At 35.0% G+C, this 20529-nt stretch overlaps 1 protein-coding gene across 1 annotated transcript; it reads left to right on the forward strand.

Moving 5' to 3' along the window:
- Nucleotides 1-10548: 10548 nt before the first annotated feature.
- Nucleotides 10549-13678, forward strand: LOC142344740 (uncharacterized). The gene is made up of 2 exons (XM_075396632.1): nt 10549-11999; nt 12476-13678. Exons 1-2 carry the CDS (start codon nt 10573-10575, stop codon nt 13014-13016), a joined length of 1968 nt encoding a protein of 655 aa, XP_075252747.1. The 5' UTR covers nt 10549-10572; the 3' UTR covers nt 13017-13678.
- Nucleotides 13679-20529: the final 6851 nt, after the last annotated feature.

Here is a 20529-nt window from a genome sequence, read left to right on the forward strand (position 1 = left end):
CTGAAGTTTACATAAGATATAAAGAAGAAAATTTGAATGGAAGTATTTTTTTGCCGTCAAACAATTTTTCTCTCGGGTCTAAACTTAAAGTTTTTTATCAAGTCTAACGTCGATAACGTTTTTGAATTATCCATTTCGACAAAACTTGTTCATTGTCGTTCCAATGGTTCATTTTGTTTATACCAAATGAAAATAAATTGACAAGCTCTTAAAATGGTCATAAAAAGGCACGCAGTGCTTTCCAGCTTATGATTAAATATTGCGCCACTCCATTTTCTTTTCAACGAGACCGCTCTGTGAGTCCATTCATTTTAAATCCTTCGTGGGTAGCAGTAGCTAGTTGAAAATGAAAAATACACATCTTCAGCAAAATGTTGAATGATAGTTTTTGTGTTGCGATAATTTAACTTTTTTCAATGATAAAAGATATAACTGGCTAAAATCGTAATTGATCATACTTCTCAACCTTCCAAACCGTTCTAAAATCATGAAATGCCATAAGGGCCCTCCCGCTGAATTTTACACACGATTTAAAGAAAAAAATTTGCAACGAAAGTTTTTGGCCGTCAAACAATTTTTCTTTCGGGCCTAAACGGAAATTTTTATAGCAAACCTAACGTCAATAACATATTTGAATTATCCATTTCAACAAATATCGTTCAATGGTCGTACCAATGGTTCGTTCTGTTTGTAACAAATATAATTATTTTGGCAAGCACTGAATAGATTCTTTAAAATACATCCAATGCTTTCCAGCTTATGATAAATAATGCTTCACTCCACTTTGTCAACGAGAAATTTCTGTGTTTCCACTACAGAAAAAAACAGTTACAATTGTCCCAACGAAAAAAGTGAACGTTATTCAATCATGTTTAGCTGTTTTAAAAAATAAAAATTGAAAATCACTTGAAATAACTTGCTTTTGTTGTCTATTTGTACTTTACAAGCGAAATGGGACTAATTAAGACAAATTTCCCAGCCAATTGATAAGTCGACATAATCTATGAAAAAATCCTTCTTTTCCCTGTTTGTTTTCGGGCATCTTGAGGATCGCTGGTAGTCATATATGGTCTTCACAGACATTAAGAAGTACTAGTTCGCACCCTCTGATTTCAGCTACATTTTTGAGCATCAAAATATTGTTTTAATGAACAGAAATTGGGAGTTATCGAATATTCAACTACGCAATTGGTTTACGTAGCGTGTTTTTCTGTTTCCTGTGTCCCATTTCAAACTTTTCTTGCGAATTTTTCATTGGGAAGAATTGCACATGGAAAAGAGAGAAATGGAAAGAGAGTGAATTGTAGAAACCGTTTTGATGTTTAAACGTTTGGCTTGGAATGATAGTTTTTGTGTTGCGATAATTTAAGTTTTTTCAATGAAAAAAGATGCAATTGGCTAAAATCGTAATTGATCATACTTCTCAACCTTCCAAAACGTTCTAAAATCATGAAATGCCATAACGGCCCTCCCACTGAATTGTTCACAACCGGAAAAAATACTTAATTCCTGAAAAATAATTAATCAGACAATTTCTGTTGCGATAATTAAACGTTTTTCAATGATAAAAGATGTACCTGGCGAAAATCGTAAATGATTACATTTCTCATCCTTCCAAACCGTTCTAAAATCATCCTATGCAATGACGGAACTCCTACTAAAAATCGCAAACGGTTTACACCAGAAAATATCTATCAAAAAATATACGCCCTCAAATAATTTTTCTCTCGTGCCTAAACGGAAAGTTTCATATCAAAATTAACGTCGATAACATATTTGAATTATCCGTGTTGACAAAACTCATTCAATGGTCGTTTTAAAGAATCATTCTATTAGTGCCAATTACGAAAAGTCTTACATGCACTGAAAAGGTCATACAAAGGCGTTCAGTGCTTCCCAGCTTATGATATTTAATCATATTTACACTCCATTTTTTAAATAAAAACTATACCTTTCTGTGACTGACTCAATCCATTTTGAATCAATCTTAGTAGAAAGTACCGCAAAAATCAATTATCAGTATGTTGTTGAAATTGATAAATCTATTAATTCCTGCAAAATAGCATATCATACGTTTTCTGTTGCGATAATTTTAATGCTTTTCAATGCTAAAAGGTATACGTAATGTGTTTTTCTGTTTCCTGTGTCCCATTTCAAACTTTTCTTGCGAATTTATTATTGGGAAGAATTGCACATGGAAAAGAAAGAAATGGAAAGAGAGTAAATTGTAGAATCCATTTTAATCAATATTTAAACGTTTGGCTGCATGTTTCTACTCTGAACGTAGTAAACCAGGTTTGTTTTCAGCCTCTCCTCAATATGTGTTTTTCCTGAAGAATCATCGTACAGATACACACATAGTTGTTTGATGACATAATATCTCCTCGGTTTCTGTCCGAGTATCTTTGAAAAAAATTCTCACACTTTGAAGATAATTTGGGACACCTTCGATATTGCAAGTTCCATTTGGTTTAAGACCAATGGCTCAACGGTATACAAACCGTCTTTTATATTCCAGCAGTTCCTATTAGAAGCCAAAAATTTCATGTCGTTAGAATACAAGAACGGTTCAGCAAAAACAAAAATATCTGCTAGATTGATGTAGAAAACCCTGAAAAAAAATTGGACCCCAGTTGCGGCCCTTGGGGAATACTACTTAACACCTCCTAGACTTCTGAAATTTTGTTTTCCACTCTAACATAATGTTTTTGGTTTTCAATGTAGTCAAAAGTAGCTCCCACATGGTTCTCCAGCACCAATCTCTCATAAAATTTCTCATAGCTGAATTCTGCAAAAAAAGCAAAAGTTTCTGCGTGAAGATATTTGTCAAGGGCTACTAAGTTGGTTGCGAAAAGTGATTTAGTTTTCCAAACTGATCCGTTCTGCGGCCACCAATCTCAAAACTAGTATTATGAGCTGTAATTTTTCAAATATCAAGAATTTTTTCTTTGCAATTGATATTTGACAGCATGACTTGCAGCACTGGGCAAAAAGCAGAAAAAGCAGAAAATTAGTAACGAAAAATTTTCGCCCTCAAACAATTTTTCTCGGGCCTAAACGGAACGTTTCATATCAAAATTGACGTCGATAATATACTTGAAATATACATTTCGACAAAACTCAATCCTTGGTCGCAAAGATTCATTCTATTAGTACTAAATGTGAATAGTTCGACAAGCACTTAAAAATGTCATACAAAGGCGTTCAGTGCTTCCCAGCTTTTGATAATTAATCCTCTTTCACTCCATTTTCTTTCTGTAAACTATACCATTCTGTGACTCAATTCATTTTGAATCATTCTTAGTAGCAAGTACTTCAAAAATCAATTGTGAATATCCTGTTGAAAGTGATAAAACAAACAATTCCTGCAAAATAGTTAATCATACGTTTTCTTTTGCGATGATTTAATGCTTTTCAAATTAAAAGAAGTACCTGGCGAAAACTGTAAATGATCAGATTTCGCATCCTTCCAATCTCTTATAAAATCATCCTATGCAATAAAGGCACTCCTATTGAAATTTTGACACGGTTTAAAGCAGGAAATTGATATCAAAATTTTTGCCGTCAAACAATTTTTCTCGGGCCTAAACGGAAAATTCCATATCAAATTTAATGTCGATAATATAATTGATTTATCCGTTTCAGCAACACAAATTTCTTGTTTGTTTCAAAGAATCATTCTATTAAAACCAAATGTGAATAGTTTTACAAGCACTTTAAAGTTCATACAAAGGCGTTCTGTGCTTCCCAGCTTAAGATATTTAACATTTCGCTCCACTTTTTCTCCGTAAACCTTACCTTTCTGTTACTCAATTCATTATTAATTGCGATAATTTAATGTTTTTCAATGTTAAAAGGTGTACCTGGCGAAAATAGCAAATGATCAGATTTTTTATCTTTCCAAGCCATTCTAAAATCATCCTATGCCATAACGGCACTTCTACTAAAATTTTAAAGCAGAAAATTAGTAATAACTGCCCACCCCCCCCCCCCCCCATTGAAAATTTCACACGGTTTAAAGAAGCAAAATTTTTATCGAAAAATTTTTTGTCGTCAAACAACTTTTCCAGCCTAAACGGAAATTTTTATATTAAATTTATAGTCGATAATATATCTTAATTATCAGTTTTGACAGAATTCATTTTTTTGTCGTTTCCTTAATTCATTCTGCTAGTAACAAATATGAAGAGTCTTACAAGCACTTAAAAAGTTCATATAAAAGCCTCCAGTGCATCCCAGCTTATGATATATAATTTTTCACACAGCTTTTTTCTGTAAATCATACTTTTCTGTGACTCAGTTCTTTATGAATCAATTTTAAGTTGCAAGTAATGCAAAAATCAATTGTCAGTATCAAATTGAAACTTTAAAAGTTTAAGGTCCTGCAAAACAAATAGTCAAACCATTTGTGTTGCAATAATTTAACGTCTTTCAGTGATAAAAGCTAAACCTGGCGAAAATTGTAAGTGATCACTGTTTGCATCCTTCCAAACCCTTCTGAAATCATCTTATGCCATAATGGCACTCCGACTGAAGATTACATAAGATATAAAGAAGAAAAATTGAATGGAAATTGTTTTTTGCCGTCAAACGATTTTTCTCTCGGGTCTAAACAGAAAGTGTTTTTCAAGTCTAACGTCGATAACGTATTTGAATTATCCGTTTCGACAAAACTTGTTCATTGTCGTTCCAATGGTTTATTTAGTTTGTATCAAACGAATATTAATTGACAAGCTCTTAAAAGGGTCATTAAAAAGGCAACCAGTGCTTTCCAGCTCATGATAAAACATGCTTCCACTCCATTTTATTTTCAACGAGACCGCTCTGTGACTCTGTGAGTCCATTCATTTTGAATCCTTCGTGGGTAGCAGTAGCTTGTTGAAAGTGAAAAATACACATCTTCAGCAAAATGTTGAATGATAGTTTTTGTGTTGCAATAATTTAACTTTTTTCAATGATAAAAGATATAACTGGAAAGCGATTGATCATACTTCTCATCCTTCCAAACCGTTCTAAAATCATGAAAATCCGTAACGGCCCTCCCACTGATTTTTACACACGATTTAAAGAAATAAAAATTGCAACGAAAGTTTTTTGCCGTCAAACAATTTTTCTCTCGGGTCTAAACGGAAAGTTTTTTATCAAGTCTAACGTCGATAACGTATTTTTGAATTATCCGTTTCGACAAAACTTGTTCATTGTCGTTCCAATGGTTCATTTTGTTTGTATCAAATGAAAATTAATTGACAAGCGCTTAAAAGGATCATTAAAAAGGCAACCAGTGCTTTCCAGCTTATGATAAAATATTGTTCCACTCCATTTTCTTTTCAACGAGACCGCTCTGTGAGTCCATTCATTTTGAATCCTTCGTGGGTAGCAGTAGCTAGTTGAAAATGAAAAATACACATCTTCAGCAAAATGTTGAATGATAGTTTTTGTGTTGCGATAATTTAACTTTTTTCAATGATAAAAGATATAACTGGCTAAAATCGTAATTGATCATACTTCTCAACCTTCCAAACCGTTCTAAAATCATGAAATGCCATAAGGGCCCTCCCGCTGAATTTTACACACGATTTAAAGAAAAAAATTTGCAACGAAAGTTTTTGGCCGTCAAACAATTTTTCTTTCGGGCCTAAACGGAAATTTTTATAGCAAACCTAACGTCAATAACATATTTGAATTATCCATTTCAACAAATATCGTTCAATGGTCGTACCAATGGTTCGTTCTGTTTGTAACAAATATAATTATTTTGGCAAGCACTGAATAGATTCTTTAAAATACATCCAATGCTTTCCAGCTTATGATAAATAATGCTTCACTCCACTTTGTCAACGAGAAATTTCTGTGTTTCCACTACAGAAAAAAACAGTTACAATTGTCCCAACGAAAAAAGTGAACGTTATTCAATCATGTTTAGCTGTTTTAAAAAATAAAAATTGAAAATCACGAAATAACTTGCTTTTGTTGTCTATTTGTACTTTACAAGCGAAATGGGACTAATTAAGACAAATTTCCCAGCCAATTGATAAGTCGACATAATCTATGAAAAAATCCTTCTTTTCCCTGTTTGTTTTCGGGCATCTTGAGGATCGCTGGTAGTCATATATGGTCTTCACAGACATTAAGAAGTACTAGTTCGCACCCTCTGATTTCAGCTACATTTTTGAGCATCAAAATATTGTTTTAATGAACAGAAATTGGGAGTTATCGAATATTCAACTACGCAATTGGTTTACGTAGCGTGTTTTTCTGTTTCCTGTGTCCCATTTCAAACTTTTCTTGCGAATTTTTCATTGGGAAGAATTGCACATGGAAAAGAGAGAAATGGAAAGAGAGTGAATTGTAGAAACCGTTTTGATGTTTAAACGTTTGGCTGCATGTTTATACTCTGAACGTAGTAAACCAGGTTTGTTTTCAGCCTCTCATCAATATGTGTTTTCCCTGAAGAATCATCGTACAGATACACGACCAATGGCTCAACGGTATACAAACCCTCTTTTTTGTTTCCAGCAGTTCCTATTAGAAGCCAAAAATTTCATGTCGTCAGAATACAAGAACGGTTCAGCAAAAACAAAAATGTCTGCTAGATTGATGTAGAAAACCCAGAGAAAAATTGGACCCCAGTTGCGGCCCTTGGGGAATACTACTTGACACCTCCTAGACTTCTGAATTTGTGTTTTCCACTCTAACATAATGTTTTTGGTTTTCAATGTAGTCAAAAGTAGCTCCCATATGGTTACTCCAGCACCAATCTCTCATAGCTGAATTCTGTAAAAAAAAGCAAAAGTGTCTGCGTTAAGATATTTGTCAAGGGCTACTAAGTTGGTTGCGAAAAGTGATTTAGTTTTCCATACTGATCCGTTCTGCGGCCACCAATCTCAAAACTAGTATTATGAGCTGTAATTTTTCAAATATCAAGAATTTTTTCTTTGCAATTGATATTTGTCAGCATGACAAGCAGCACTGGGCAAAAAGTCGGCTGGAATGAAATTGGAAGTATCTATTCAGGTCTTCTGTATTCTGTAGTGTCCAAAGCTCACATAATATTATTGATTGTTCTCGATGAAATTTAAAAACATTTTATATTTGCATTCGATTTCTCATGCTGAAATTTCTTTTTCGAGAACAGAATGATTGGATTAATTTTTCTCCGGGTTTGTACTTGTCGACTTTAATTATCAGTTTTGGTTTGCTGGAAGATTCAGTTACTTTCTCCGTATAGCCTGATTATTCTACGCTATTTCCAGACTGCAACATCTCATCCTGCCGTTCTTCTCTATCAATCTCATGTAACGCAGTTACCACATTTCCTAGTGGTATTACGTTGCTTTCTATAGTCTAGAGGTTTCCTGATCCGTAGTTTTTTCTGTGTCTTAGGCCTTTTGATAGGATTGGACTCGTTCATTGAAACCCAGGGAAAAAGAACTTGCCAATGTTCGAACGGCGATGTATTACCAATTTAGATTACAAAACTGATATATAACTATGAAACTGTTCTGACTCAAGGGCAATCTGAAAAGAAGGTGCAAATATCTAAATCGAAATTTCATTTTTGCATTTGATTTTTCTTATATGGAAATTTCTTCTCGGAGAAGAGACTGATTGGTATGTTTTTCTCCTAGGTCTAGTTCTCTTGTCATTTTTAATTCTCAGTTTTGGTTGGCTTGAAGATTTGGTTACTTTCTTCGTATAATAAGTTTTTCTCTGCCTTTTCTGGACTGCAAGATCTCATCCTGTCAATCTCAGTTAACGCAGTTACCTCATTTTCTAATGGTATTACTTTTTATTTTCTATAGTCTCTAGGTTTCTTAATCAGAAGCTCTTTCTGCGTTTTAAGCCTTTTCGTAAGATCGGACGAGTTCATTGAAATCCAGGAGGAGACTTTGCCGATCTTTAGTTCGACGAGGTACATAATGGTTAAACAAATTGAAGGAGAGTAATAAGATATTAGGGGCGCAAACAGGATTAATTGGCGTTGTCTTCAAACGTTCGTTTATCTCGAATTCTGTCGAAGGAAGTTTATTTAATCAATGATTGCAAAAATTGATTGCAGTGTTCTGCCAATTGAGGATGCAGAGTAGAAGTAATTGTCAATTAAAACTTAAATTGATTTAAAAAAACAAACGTTTTCAAACATTGCGTTCATCGTCAGGTTTAAAAATGAAATTAAATCGTTTCCAAAGTATATAAACTTGTCATTGAGTCTTTTTCTAAGAAATGACTTAAAATAACATCAAATTTTTGAAATTATTTACAGTTAGTCACATTTACAACATTCTAATTACACTTATTACTCTAAAATCAGTTCAATTTTTGTTTCGGAGATTTTGAAAATACTGGGTATAATGCTTTCTATTCCTGAAAAGGGATTTTTACTTTCATTCCTATCTGTTGTTGTTTTTTATTTGCTGGGGTTGACAAACTTTCGAATGAACATTTACCAGAATAATTTTTCAATTTCAAAAGTCAAAATTTTTTGTACTTGAATTAATATTTCAATGTCAATTCCCCTCCCCGGTACTTATGGCGCGTATTTAATTGCGGTTTCAGCTTTTTCATGAAAATCGCTTCTATAGTTATTAGTTTTTCAACCCCGCAACATTGCATCAAGAATCTCCCATTCAATATTATGCGCTGCACCACAATATTCAACGAGGTGTTGTCCCACAGGGAAATCCTTCTTTTGATGCTCCGAAATTCTAGTGGTATCATGTCGGCTGGTCAGGGCAACATAGATGAAACTGCATCCATTGCATGTTACTTTGTATACCACATGATTTCAGGGTGGGCAAGCAAGTTCTTAATTGTCTTGTGAAAATGATTTGAATATCGCACAATTTTTTCAGTTTACTTGCAAAATTCTGAGTGATATTTCCTCTATATTGAACAAAAACCCTCGGTTTAGGCTCCTTCTTGCTAAGACTTTTAACTTTTAGGTTGTTCATTTGGGGGTGTTTGCTATGAATTTTTTCTTGCTTGAATATTTTCTCCAACGTCTCGTTAACAATACTGGAGGAGCATTCAGTTGGACATTGATTTTCAGTGCAGATCTCTTGATTTTTCTTAAGAGCTACATCAAAGGATTGTCAGTCACTGGTCGCATTAAAAATCCTATGCACAGTCCCTTGAATCACATTTTTCTTATATTGTTACGGTGCACAGCTAAGGAAATTTAGGATTATGCCGTTATCGGTTGATTTTTGACACCAAAAATTAAAAAATAAAAACAGATAGGAATGAAAGTAAAAATCCCTTTTCAGGAAAAGATAGCCTTCGGGAGTTTCATAAAATCCGGAATAAAAAATGAATTGATTTTTGTGTAATAAGTGTAAATAAAATGTTGTAAATGTGATTTTAACTGTAAATAATTTCAAAAATTCGATTTTGTTTTAACTCATTTCTTAGATTTATAGTCAAAGACAAGTTTATATACTTTGCAAATGATTTCATTTAATTTTTAAACCTGACGATGAACGCAATGTTCAAAAACGTTCGTTTTAGTTAATCAATTTAAGTTTTAATTGACAATTACTTCTCTGCATCTTTCCTATCTTCGTTTACGTTTATGTTTAGATCCAGGAATGTCTCTACTACCGTTTGGTGTCTCAAGAGTAAATGATAAGTTCTGGTGAAAAGAATTTGCATACTCAAGGTAATCTACAGTCTTCCCCTTGATGGTGCACGCTATGTCATCCACATACCTCTTGAATAATTTCAATTCCTTTGTGTCCTCTTTTGTACCTTTTTCCGCAAAATAGGAACAGATCCCTACAGTTTCCTTCATAATCTTATACCCTTTGTCAGTGATACCGTGACATCTTGCATGAAACCTGTTTTTGCATTTTTCGCACTCGACCCCTTTCACTCGGAAAGTAACGCGTCGGTTACAGTCAATGCATATCACCTTTGTGTCAGGTTTTTCTCAAGGATTTTTCAAAAGATTCCATCCACAGATTTGCCAAGTTACAGCCAGCGAAGCACCCATTGCTAAACCGTCCGATTGAGTGTACCACATTTTATTACACTTAAAGTGAACATTAGTTACGGCTAGTCTCAAGGCTCTTCATAGCTGACCTTGGAATCTCAGGTACCTTGTCACTGGAGTACAATTCCTTAAGCGTAATTTCAATTACCTCCTCAACCGGTACATTTGTGTATAAGCTTTTAACATCGAGAGATACAACTAGTCCATCTTCATCCAATTTGGTGGCCTCTAGAGCGGCTCTGGCATCTTTCGAGTTGGTCTCAATATTTGCACCTGATAACCTCTCGAAAAAGGGAGAGAAATTTAGTGAGGTTCTCGTAACTGCTACCGGGTATTGACAGAACAGGTCGAAGCGGCGTGCCGCTTTTATTCCATTTGCCAAGTGTAGATAGAACAGGCGGAAGCGGCGTACCGCTTTTATTCCATTTGACAATTAAGTAATTTTTTCCCCATTTACTCCAGACAATTAATTGCAATTTAATTTTTTAAATCCCTGCTGCTCAAATCGCTTGCGAAAGCTGGTAAATCGTTGCCTTGTCTTAGTTGTCTGTGAGCCGTAGGAATTGCTCATTTTCAGGGTTATGACAGAAAATCCCGCTTTACTTCCCAAAGCATTCAGCTGGGCGGGATTCTTTGCTGATGCGGGATTGCCTCCATCTGTCTGTGCCAATTATGCTGTATTGTTCATTGACAACAGGATGAAAAAGAGTATGATACCAGATATTACAAAGGAAATTTTGCATGAACTTGGAATTCGCGCAGTAGGAGATGTTATTTCCATCCTGCGCTACGCAAAATCAAATACTACAGACTCTCCCAATTCAAAATTGAAGACCTCTGCACAATCGAGGAGCGTTGACCGCAGTGAAAAGATGAAAGATCTGGAGCGAAATCAAACACGAGTTGGCTCGAAAGAGATTACAAGTACTGGTTCTCGAAAAGAAAAAGATCCCGAACGATCTAAAGGCCGTAGAGAATCAGTGAGTTCACGGCAGAGCATTGGCGCTGATTCCATTAAGCGAACAAGTCAACGAATGCAACAAAAGGAACGAAAGGTTGAGTCATCGCCTTCTAGTAAACCTTCGTCATCAAAGGTTTTGTCGGGTGGGTCAAAATCTCAGAAGTACCCAAAGGTGCCTCACTCTCATAGGCCAAGTCATAGTAAAAGTACCTTTAAGAAACGCAGAGTGAGTAAAGCAGGTGACATTGAAGTCAGCGATTCAGACTCTGAGACGGAATCTATGCGTCGTGAAAAAGTGCCAAAAAAGCGGAAAGTTGTCATGGAGGAGGTATCAATGGCCAGTCGTTCGAAAAATACTGTTGGTTCGATTGCATCGAAATCTGGTGTTCGATCGAGAGAACAACTCAAAAACATGAAAGCAAAGCCAGTGACGCCTCCCCGAGAGACTTCTGAAGAATCATTTCGATCAATATCAGTCAGTAAATCGGACAGTGAAAACGAAGCATCGACATCCCCTAAACTTTCTCGGTTAAATTACCTGGCAGAGAAGTACAGAATCGAAAAACCGAGAGTCAAGCTGGAGCCAGATACAGATGGCGCTGAAAGTTTAGATGGGTCGATTTGTAAAATTGAAAATGCACAAAGAGTTCAAATGGAGCCAATCACTCAATTTGTTCGCATGATTGGACCCGCTAGAGATTTTGATTCGAAGCGAGACCAAGAGGTACAATGGCAAACACAAATCAAAATGGAGGCGGAAATGGACCAAGAAATTCGAGATGCTTTAAACAAGGGTCGCAGGACTCTAGACAGGTCCAGAATTGAAGGGGGTCTTGACTATTTGGGGTCGTTTCGAACTGATTACCAGGACGAAGTGCGACCAACCACTCTTGTATCAGACCAGAGAGAGACCAAACTTTTGAACCGGCTCGGGCCGAAACCGGACATAAAAGAGGAGCCGAAGATGAATGGATCTTTGACCATTTTGAACGAGACAGGTGAACGGAAGACTACTTCTTTGACAGAGCATGATCGGACCGTAATAAGGTATGTTCGTACAGTAAAGCCAAGCGCGCAAATGCAGCAAAACAATATCGAAATTCTTGAACCTTAATTTTTGACTTAAATCCGTAAACAGTTTTTTGTAATTGCTCTCAAACGAAGTTTGTAGCAATTATATTAGTCCTGTCGGTCTTTTTTAATGCGATTTTTCGCTTGACCGATTTTTCGTCTGACGCTTTTGACTTTTCGTCCTCAAAAACGGGATAAACAGGTTGCGCCCAGCGGGCATTAAGTGATCTTAGAGCCTTTCAGCTCTGTTTCAGCTCAAACTGTTTTGGAGACTTATACTTATGGTGTGAAGGGCGGTTCTTAGAGGTTGAGACCCCCCCCCCCCCCGTGGCTAGCTACTGACGAAGCCAACCGCTCGCCGGTCGTTTGAGAGCAATTCGCCCGACGTTAGTCGGTTATGTTTATTTTTGAATAGGATTGAATTTCCCTCTGAATAACTACCTCTTGTTCAGGTTGAATAAATATGACAGTGTGTACAAGCGTCTGGGACCCGAGCAAAAGGTGCCAATACAACCTCCAACAGTCGGAGTATTGGGCTTGGACAGCCCAAGAAAAATGTCTTCTGTGCCTTCATCAACTGAGAGAGATACCAAGGATGAAATTCCAGAGCATGACCGGTCCTGTGTAATTTACGATAGACGTGCACTTAAGCGTCGCTTGCCGAAACGAAGCGCAACAGATTTACGAGAAATGTTGCAATGCAAAGGGGGCTTCATCCCTTCTGAGGAAGAAGATACTGGCTCCCGAAGGGAATCTGGGCCAGTGAAGAAACGGTTAGATATGTCGTCAACAGACTTGAGGGGGCGATTGTCTCGCAAGAAGTCCCCGGTGTTCTACCGTGGTGGTCGGGGATCAAATGAGGAGAGATCCATACTGTCGAGTTTGAGAACAGCGACAGACATCAAAGGTCGGGGTGTATCGGGTCCGAGGTTGTTGCTTGACCGGACCGTGAAAGACGTGATTGAATCGAGAAATTCTGAAGACAGATGGTAGTAGTTGAAAACTAATGATCATCAATTTCAAAATAAATGAATATCCGATTGCCTTACAATTTATTACAATGCGGCTTTCCGACTCTGGCATCTACTTATCGCAACGATAATTAAGTTCATACTGAATTTTATTTTCTTAACTTTCGGGGCTGGTGATTTAAGGGTTAAATTAGAATGTGCCCAAATCCAATAAAACCATTGTACCAAAATACCCATATTAATTTTAAAAGTATGAAGTTATGTTCCTTTATCAGTGTGTTCAGTAGTCTGATTATGCAATTGATAATGAACATCTTTGATGGTAAATTAAACATGCATTGTATGCTCTAGTGTGTCTAATTATGCTTAAAATTTTTCTTGACAAGAGCACCTCGACTCTAAATTTTGGGTGTTTTGGCACATAGTAATGTGGTGTTGGGTATTTTTCTGGATTCTCTTAGAAATAAAAAATGGCACTTAGTTCTCAACTTTTTGGTTGAAAGAGATTGCTTTTATGTAGTTTTATGAATTGATTCTCCCTGTTTACTTGCCATATTCAATTTTTGGTTTTGAGTTGATTTTACTGCTGATAATAACTTTTCAAATATTGGTTACGAGGTTTAGTTGATGAAACGCAAATCATTTGTAGTCAAATTATCTATATGAATTAAGTATTGTTATTAACCGGTTTTTACCTCTAAATCTTTTTGCCGTTGTGATATACTTACTATTTATTAAAAGAGTTATGAATTTCAGCAGATAAGGTTCCGAGTAGGACAAGACAAAATTGATACCTGATTGAATTTTTGATGAAAAATCAGGCTTGAGGAACTTTTGAACGACAACTGTTTGCAGCTCTTTGAGGAACAAATTTGAAGCATCAAAATTTTAGATACCTTGATGCATCGAAAAGCCGATAAAAGGAAGACGCAAAATGAACTAAAGTGGATTGCTTTAAATGAGCTTAGACATTTTAAAAGTAAAGGCTTGAAACAACTCAAGAATTGTTTCTATTGCTCATTCAAATTGATTCTACTTGATGCTCGTTCGGTTAGAATCTTGAATCTTTGAAAATGCAATAGCTGAAGCTTGATGATTGATAGCCAGTTCGTTTGATCCAAAAATATTGGATTATTTGAAGGAAAGGAATTTTTCGGATCCTTCAGGATAAGTCATGAGCCTTTTCATCCACTACTCGAAACATCTGCTGGAATGTTGGAAAACTGTCAGCTAAAATAGTTATTGAAAAGACTATGTTTCTAAACAAAAGGTTTGTTTATTATATATCTCGAAAGGATCAGTTGAAACAAAAGTGGTGTAGCAAAGGTAGATTTACCATAAGTGGTGAAATAATGATGGTTATTTGTCTTTCAAAATCCTTCTATTCATGCTGAAATTGGTCAAGAGGAATTATTTAGTTAATGCCAAACATTTGAACAATGTTTTGCATGTTGATAACCTTGAGCAACAGTCGCAAATTCTTGACACCATGAAACGAAACATTGGAGCAAATTCTTTGCGTATTCAATACATTCGGGTCATAAAACTGAAAAAAAAATTGTAATATAAGTTTTCACTAATTGCCTTTGGCTTCCTTTTTAATACGAAAAAACGATTATCCGTCGTTCAATTTTTTACTCAGGGTTTTTCTTTGGCAATTTGTCAGCTTAAAAATATTTATGACTAAACAAATCGATCGATATGTTGCCATGGCACATTTCTTTATAATGTGAGTGTTTTATTTGAAATTTTAATGATTTCAGAAGCTATCGAGGTACATTGGCTAAATATACTTATTTTTAAAATTAGCAAAGCAATAGCTGTGACTATTATTGACCTTCTTTTGCTTTCAACTGTCATTGTTTTTTTTCTTGAGGTTTTTTAATCGGAAGTACTGTGTTCAGTCGAGATTTAGACTTTACTTACACGAGGTGAGTTAAATTGCTGTGCGAATTAATTTGCTGAGCTCGGGAAGGTTTGTGTCGATATGCTGCGTTGATCAACTGACTTAGAAAAGTGTTCCACAGAATGGTACATACAGCTGACCGTCTTTTCGTAGATTTGACTTATTTCTGTTTTTTCAACATCTTTTTGATCGAAATTACGGTGATATTTAACCATTTTGAATTAATACTGCAGTGTTTGTGAGAGCCCAATAAGGGCTTGAAGAGCAGAGTCGGCCCATTTTTCTAAATTTTTAAAATGAACTAATGTTTTTTTTCAATTTCTTATTTTTTGGATCTTTCAATTGACTTATTTGTAATCAGTGTAAATAGCTACTGCCATTCTCACTGTAAGCCGTTGTAAATCAGTGTAAATGGCATAAAATCAGGAATTAAATCATGGCACTGAATCAGGCATTAACTTTCTCAGTTATTAACCTGAGGTGTTTCTCTTTTTACAATTTTGGTCATGTACTAAACCGGTTTTGGCGTTTGTGGTCCATTTTTTTTTAAAAATTTTTTTTTGGTTTCTTAGAATAATTTCTTCTATGCACCCGAATGGATACAAATCTTGTGTTAAAGTTAATGAAATTATTTAATGGTGTCAAGTTTTTGAAAATCATTCAAAATTTGTTTCATGATGTTGAGCTGAAAAGTAAAATAACATGTTTGCAAAATATTTCAATCTTTTGAAGCTTGGAATTTATTTTCCCCTGTTTTATTTGACACGAATATGGATAAATGTATGGGATAAATACAATGACAGCAAATTCAAATTCGTTAAATTAAATATTTAATTCAGTTTGAAAATTATGAAAATGACTTCCGATTGTATATGCCCATATCCTTCTTTTATTTGGCTCCCTTTGTTCCGAACATTTATCTATGAAATAATTGATTCACTAGTCTTAAATTTTTTGCTGCTTTTTGTTCTGAGAAAAGGTGTCTAATTTTATTTGTGTTTAGTTTTTCATTTTTTGTTTGCTGTTCATTTTATTATTGTACAGATCGGTGAACTTGTTGGAGTTACTCGTAAGATATTTGGGACTAATCTTTCGGGCTGAAAGTATCGATATTTGTTCTGGGAAATTTTTTTGGGCCAGATTTGGTAACGAATCATTTTGTTCTAAGTTTTATTTTGTTTCCTTTTTTCCCGATAAACTTTGTTGAAAATGTATTGATTTCATTTATATCACAGATTCCTTAAAGAGAGAATAACTGCTTTTGTGTTTATAGTGCTTTTGAAAACTAGTTCTTTTTAGACCGCCTTAGTACCTGAAATTTGAAATTCATGATGTTTTGTAAATTAAGTTTAGTTTTTAACAATATATCTCTTCCCCAATGTACGGTTGCTCGCAAAGAAGTTATTTGCAAAGTGCTGAATCTTTGAGACTGGTTATTTCGGATGGTTATTTCCATCCAGATTTTGAGTTATCAGGTTCCCCATCTTTGGCTATTTTATGGCGACGTCATCTGGTTTTTACAAAAATCTTTAAGAAACAGATCCAGAGTTCTGGAAGCGAATTGAAGCGTCGGGCCTCTCCGAACAAAAACGTCAATGGAACCGCAACCTTTATTTGTCTTGAAAAGGCTATTCCTCGCATCACCAAATTTCACTAAAATAAATGATCGAAATTTTAACTGTTGTCTTAGCGAGGAAGATCCGCTCTCTATGAAATCGCAATTTTTGTACCATTAAAAAGATCTCTGGTAACGTCAGAAAATAGCCAAAATTTTTATGTTGCACGTAAACTGATACCCTCAAACTATTGATCTGGATAATAATTCTCAGCACATGTCCAGCCTCAAAGATTCGGCTCTCTGAATTAAATTTACGACCAAAAGTACATTGGGGGAGATAGAGACGTTCTTGAACACTAAACTTAATTTCAAAAATGGGTGATTGTTTCTTCGCTATCAAAATGACTTCTCTTTAATTCAAGGAGACGAAGTCAATTGCGTGTGTATCACTTTAAATGGATTTTACTTTAGAGCAGATTATAGGAGCAAGAATAAGTTATACAGATTTTTAATCGAAATATAACATCTCAGCAGTTAATAAAAAAGAAGAGAAATTTCTTTTTCTGTCTGTTTATTACTTTTTGAGATCGCAGATCTAAAAAGCTATCGTCTTTCTCTGTTTATTGAGCTAAGTTTTCAATTATTGCAAAGTTTATAGTGCGAAATAGTGGGATTTATGGCACGTAGTTATTAGATTGGTATAAGGAGCTTGTGTATGATGGCGTTTTTGATTTTTTGCTTAGCAGAGTTTTTGATTTTTGCTTAGCATTGGCATTGTTTCTGAACATTAACGTGAAGTTTTGACCAATAAAATCTTCAAATTTCCTTTTCATCATATATTCATTTTGTACAGCCCTTTTCAAACCTAACTTGATGTGCCGGCTTGTGACAATAGCTAATGATTCTTAGCAGTTTTTGAAAAATCACACTTGCTGGCTTTGAGCAAAGACGGTACGTGAATTTTCTTCACTGAAACCAGTTTTGAAACCTTAAAAGAATGTGTTGATCATTTTAATTTTTTTAAAAGTTGTTTTGGTTTTTTTCGACGAGTTCAGTTTCAATCATTTCAGCTTCGTAACAATTAAATTTGATGTTGAACACTTTCATTGACTTTTTCTTTCGAATCAATTCTTCCCGAAAGATGCTAAAACAGAAACATGGCAGTTCTATAGTGTGCGTTAGTACATGATCTTCTGAACCCGCTCATCCTTACTGTTGGCTTAATTATCTACCAATTCAAGCAGAGAAGGATTACGTTCAAATTTAGAAAAGTAGCTGAAATTTTGCTTTCAATTTCAATAAGTTCTTAAAAAAGATAGTGGTATACGGAAAATGGTTAATCTCAAACTTGTTTATTTACCTAGAATTAACTCTAAACACACGAAAGGACAGACGTGAAGTCAACTCTAATGCAACTCAAATGAGATCCAGAAATCAACCTCTATCCCATTTTCTAACTGAATTGTCTTTTTATCTTCCTTAAGCTCATGCCTGTGTGGCTTCTTTTTTAAATTTCGATTATGTTTACAATTCTCAGTTTAGACGTACATGCGAGTGCAGAAGTTAATAAATTGGCGTTTGCGCAGACTGGTTAATCTAACCTGGGAACGCTAATTCAAATTAAATCTAATTCGAGTTGAACAAAGCTAGATCATCACGAGGTAAATGATGAGTGATATTAATTAGTATGCCTATGGAACTTATAAAATGATTGATCTAACAAATTCGCCATCCAAAAAAATGCTGGAAAACGAAAATTCCAATATGTGCGAGTCATTTTTTTCTGAATTAAATTTAAACAAATTACAACTTTATAGAGAAATTCAAAAAGCGCATGCTTGGACAATAAGATCAGTAAAGAGAAAATTTTACCAACGTTGGATCTTTTGAAGTTCCGAAAAAGAGTAGATTTTTTTTGTTAGGCACGTCCTACGAGTTAATGCCAGGAAACAGCGAGAATCCATTCACATTTGCTTTAAGCGAGAAAGTGGGACAACTAACACAATGATTACTAAGTAGTTTGAATGATGCTCCATCGGATGGCTAGTGAAAACATTTATTTCTGAGACTAAGAGACAAGTCTGCCAAAACAAGTTGCAAATCACCAACCATTCATTATTTTTTAATCAGAAATCAAACTCAACAGACCAATAAGAATGTAAATTGACTATTCTTATGCTCTTGCGTTTCAGTAAAAGCAACTAGGATTTCCTGTTAACGAGACTAAATTACTATAAGGCACAAAACGATATTGAGGAACAAAACCATTTTTTTTTCATAAATCTGAAACAAATTTCTGAAACAGAGCTTAGAAACCATTAGCTATCAAATGGACACATACGGAAGGTTCGCTTATGACTCGCTAGAAATCCAATTGGACTCGTCAAAATTCAGCTTAACTAACGAGACAGTGGGAAAAAATTATCAACTCTATAATTTTCCAATGTTCAAGTAGCTTCAATTAAATGTCAACATAGCAACTTGTCAACAGCGTCCCTTAAGTTTAAATTACAAACAGAGTTTTAGGTTTGCAATTGCTTCCTAGTGCATGAAGGTTTACAATTGCTTCCTGGTGCATGAATGAAGACCTTTATGAATAAAATTAAGGTGCAACACGTCTAAAATATCAAAAACTCAAAATGCCATTGTATTTCATTTAAAACAAGTAGTGTCACGGTCATAAAAACAGTAAGCAATGAATTCAAAAAAATATCAAGGCTCATATATCAAATTTGGCAATCAATGAGACTTGTCATTAACCATGCTCTGATAAAACGTCAAAAACAACAATCTTAGTGAAAACTTAAAAGTTCTCATTTTTTTGAAAACAAAATTTCAAAGTAATCATTTCCCTAAACTTTTAACTAAAAAATATATAATTTAATTTAGACCTCAGTTGATGCTGTGTCAGGAATGAAATTGAGTGGCAATAGAACGAAGGACGAAAATGGGCAAAATTTTCAAATTTTAAAAAATTTAGTAAAATTGGTATCAAATTCAAAAGAGCAAAAGTTGCCAACGGACCAATTCAGACACCAGTATCTATGCACCATTAACACAAGTGAATCTTTTGCGTTTACTTTGCGTGAAATATCGCGAAAAAAAAAGCAAAGAGAAGTAAAATGGCCGCAAATTTTCAAAAAATTGCTCAGAGAACAAAAATCTGGATCCGAATCTGTTTTATTCCAAACGACCACGATGTGAGCATGAATAGTCTTTTTATCATTTCACGGCTTTAATGACGAAATATTGAAACTATTAACATAATTGAGCCAAAACTGACAAAATGGACCATAAATGTGAAAAAAAAACTGAAAAGTCGAATGTTCACAATAATTTTAAACTCTCTAACTCCTCGTAAAAGACTACTTGACGTGCTTTCTAGTGATACCACTCACAACTTCACGATTAATGTATCGATTGGCCAAAATTGACTGAGCAAAAGAAACCATTTGAGCATATAGCTTCCACCCTTCACGGATACGTTTTAGGTTGTTTTGGTAATCTAAGAATTCAAATTTCAATTCGAATTTAGTGTTTATAGGTAGAAATGTTAATAAATCTGACAATCAGTTTTCGAGTGATCGGCTTTCATTAACACAAGTTTGATATAAAGGAATTTAAAATACTTAAAGAAAAAAGTTTTAAAAAGCTTTTGATATGGTGATCTGTGCGAGGAATCTTTTAGACGGCTCCGGCTTTCCTGTGTGTTCTTGCCATTATTTTTTTATAATGGATGTGTTGTATATATAACTAGCCTGAAAACAATTAATTACTATATTTATTAACTATAGGATTGTAGCATGAGCTGAAAACCGATTAAACGAGTAAATTACTTCTCAGTTTCGCAAGCTTACGAAATCGCTTAATGCAGTCCATTTCTTAAAGATAAGATGGAAGTCGATGTTGACTGGATTGTTATTGGGAGCTGTTTCGTTGGAAGTTGCATCATTGGGTTGCTGCAGCGAAGCTCAACTCAGCTACTAAGACACTTACAGGTAAGCTGTGATAGAATTATTGGACCTGTTTCCTCCTCAACCTCCCTGGTGGAGAAGTTGCCAGAGCTCCAAT

Source organism: Convolutriloba macropyga, chromosome 8 (genome assembly GCF_964194025.1).
Source record: "Convolutriloba macropyga chromosome 8, txConMacr16.3, whole genome shotgun sequence".
Lineage (NCBI taxonomy): Eukaryota > Metazoa > Xenacoelomorpha > Acoela > Convolutidae > Convolutriloba > Convolutriloba macropyga.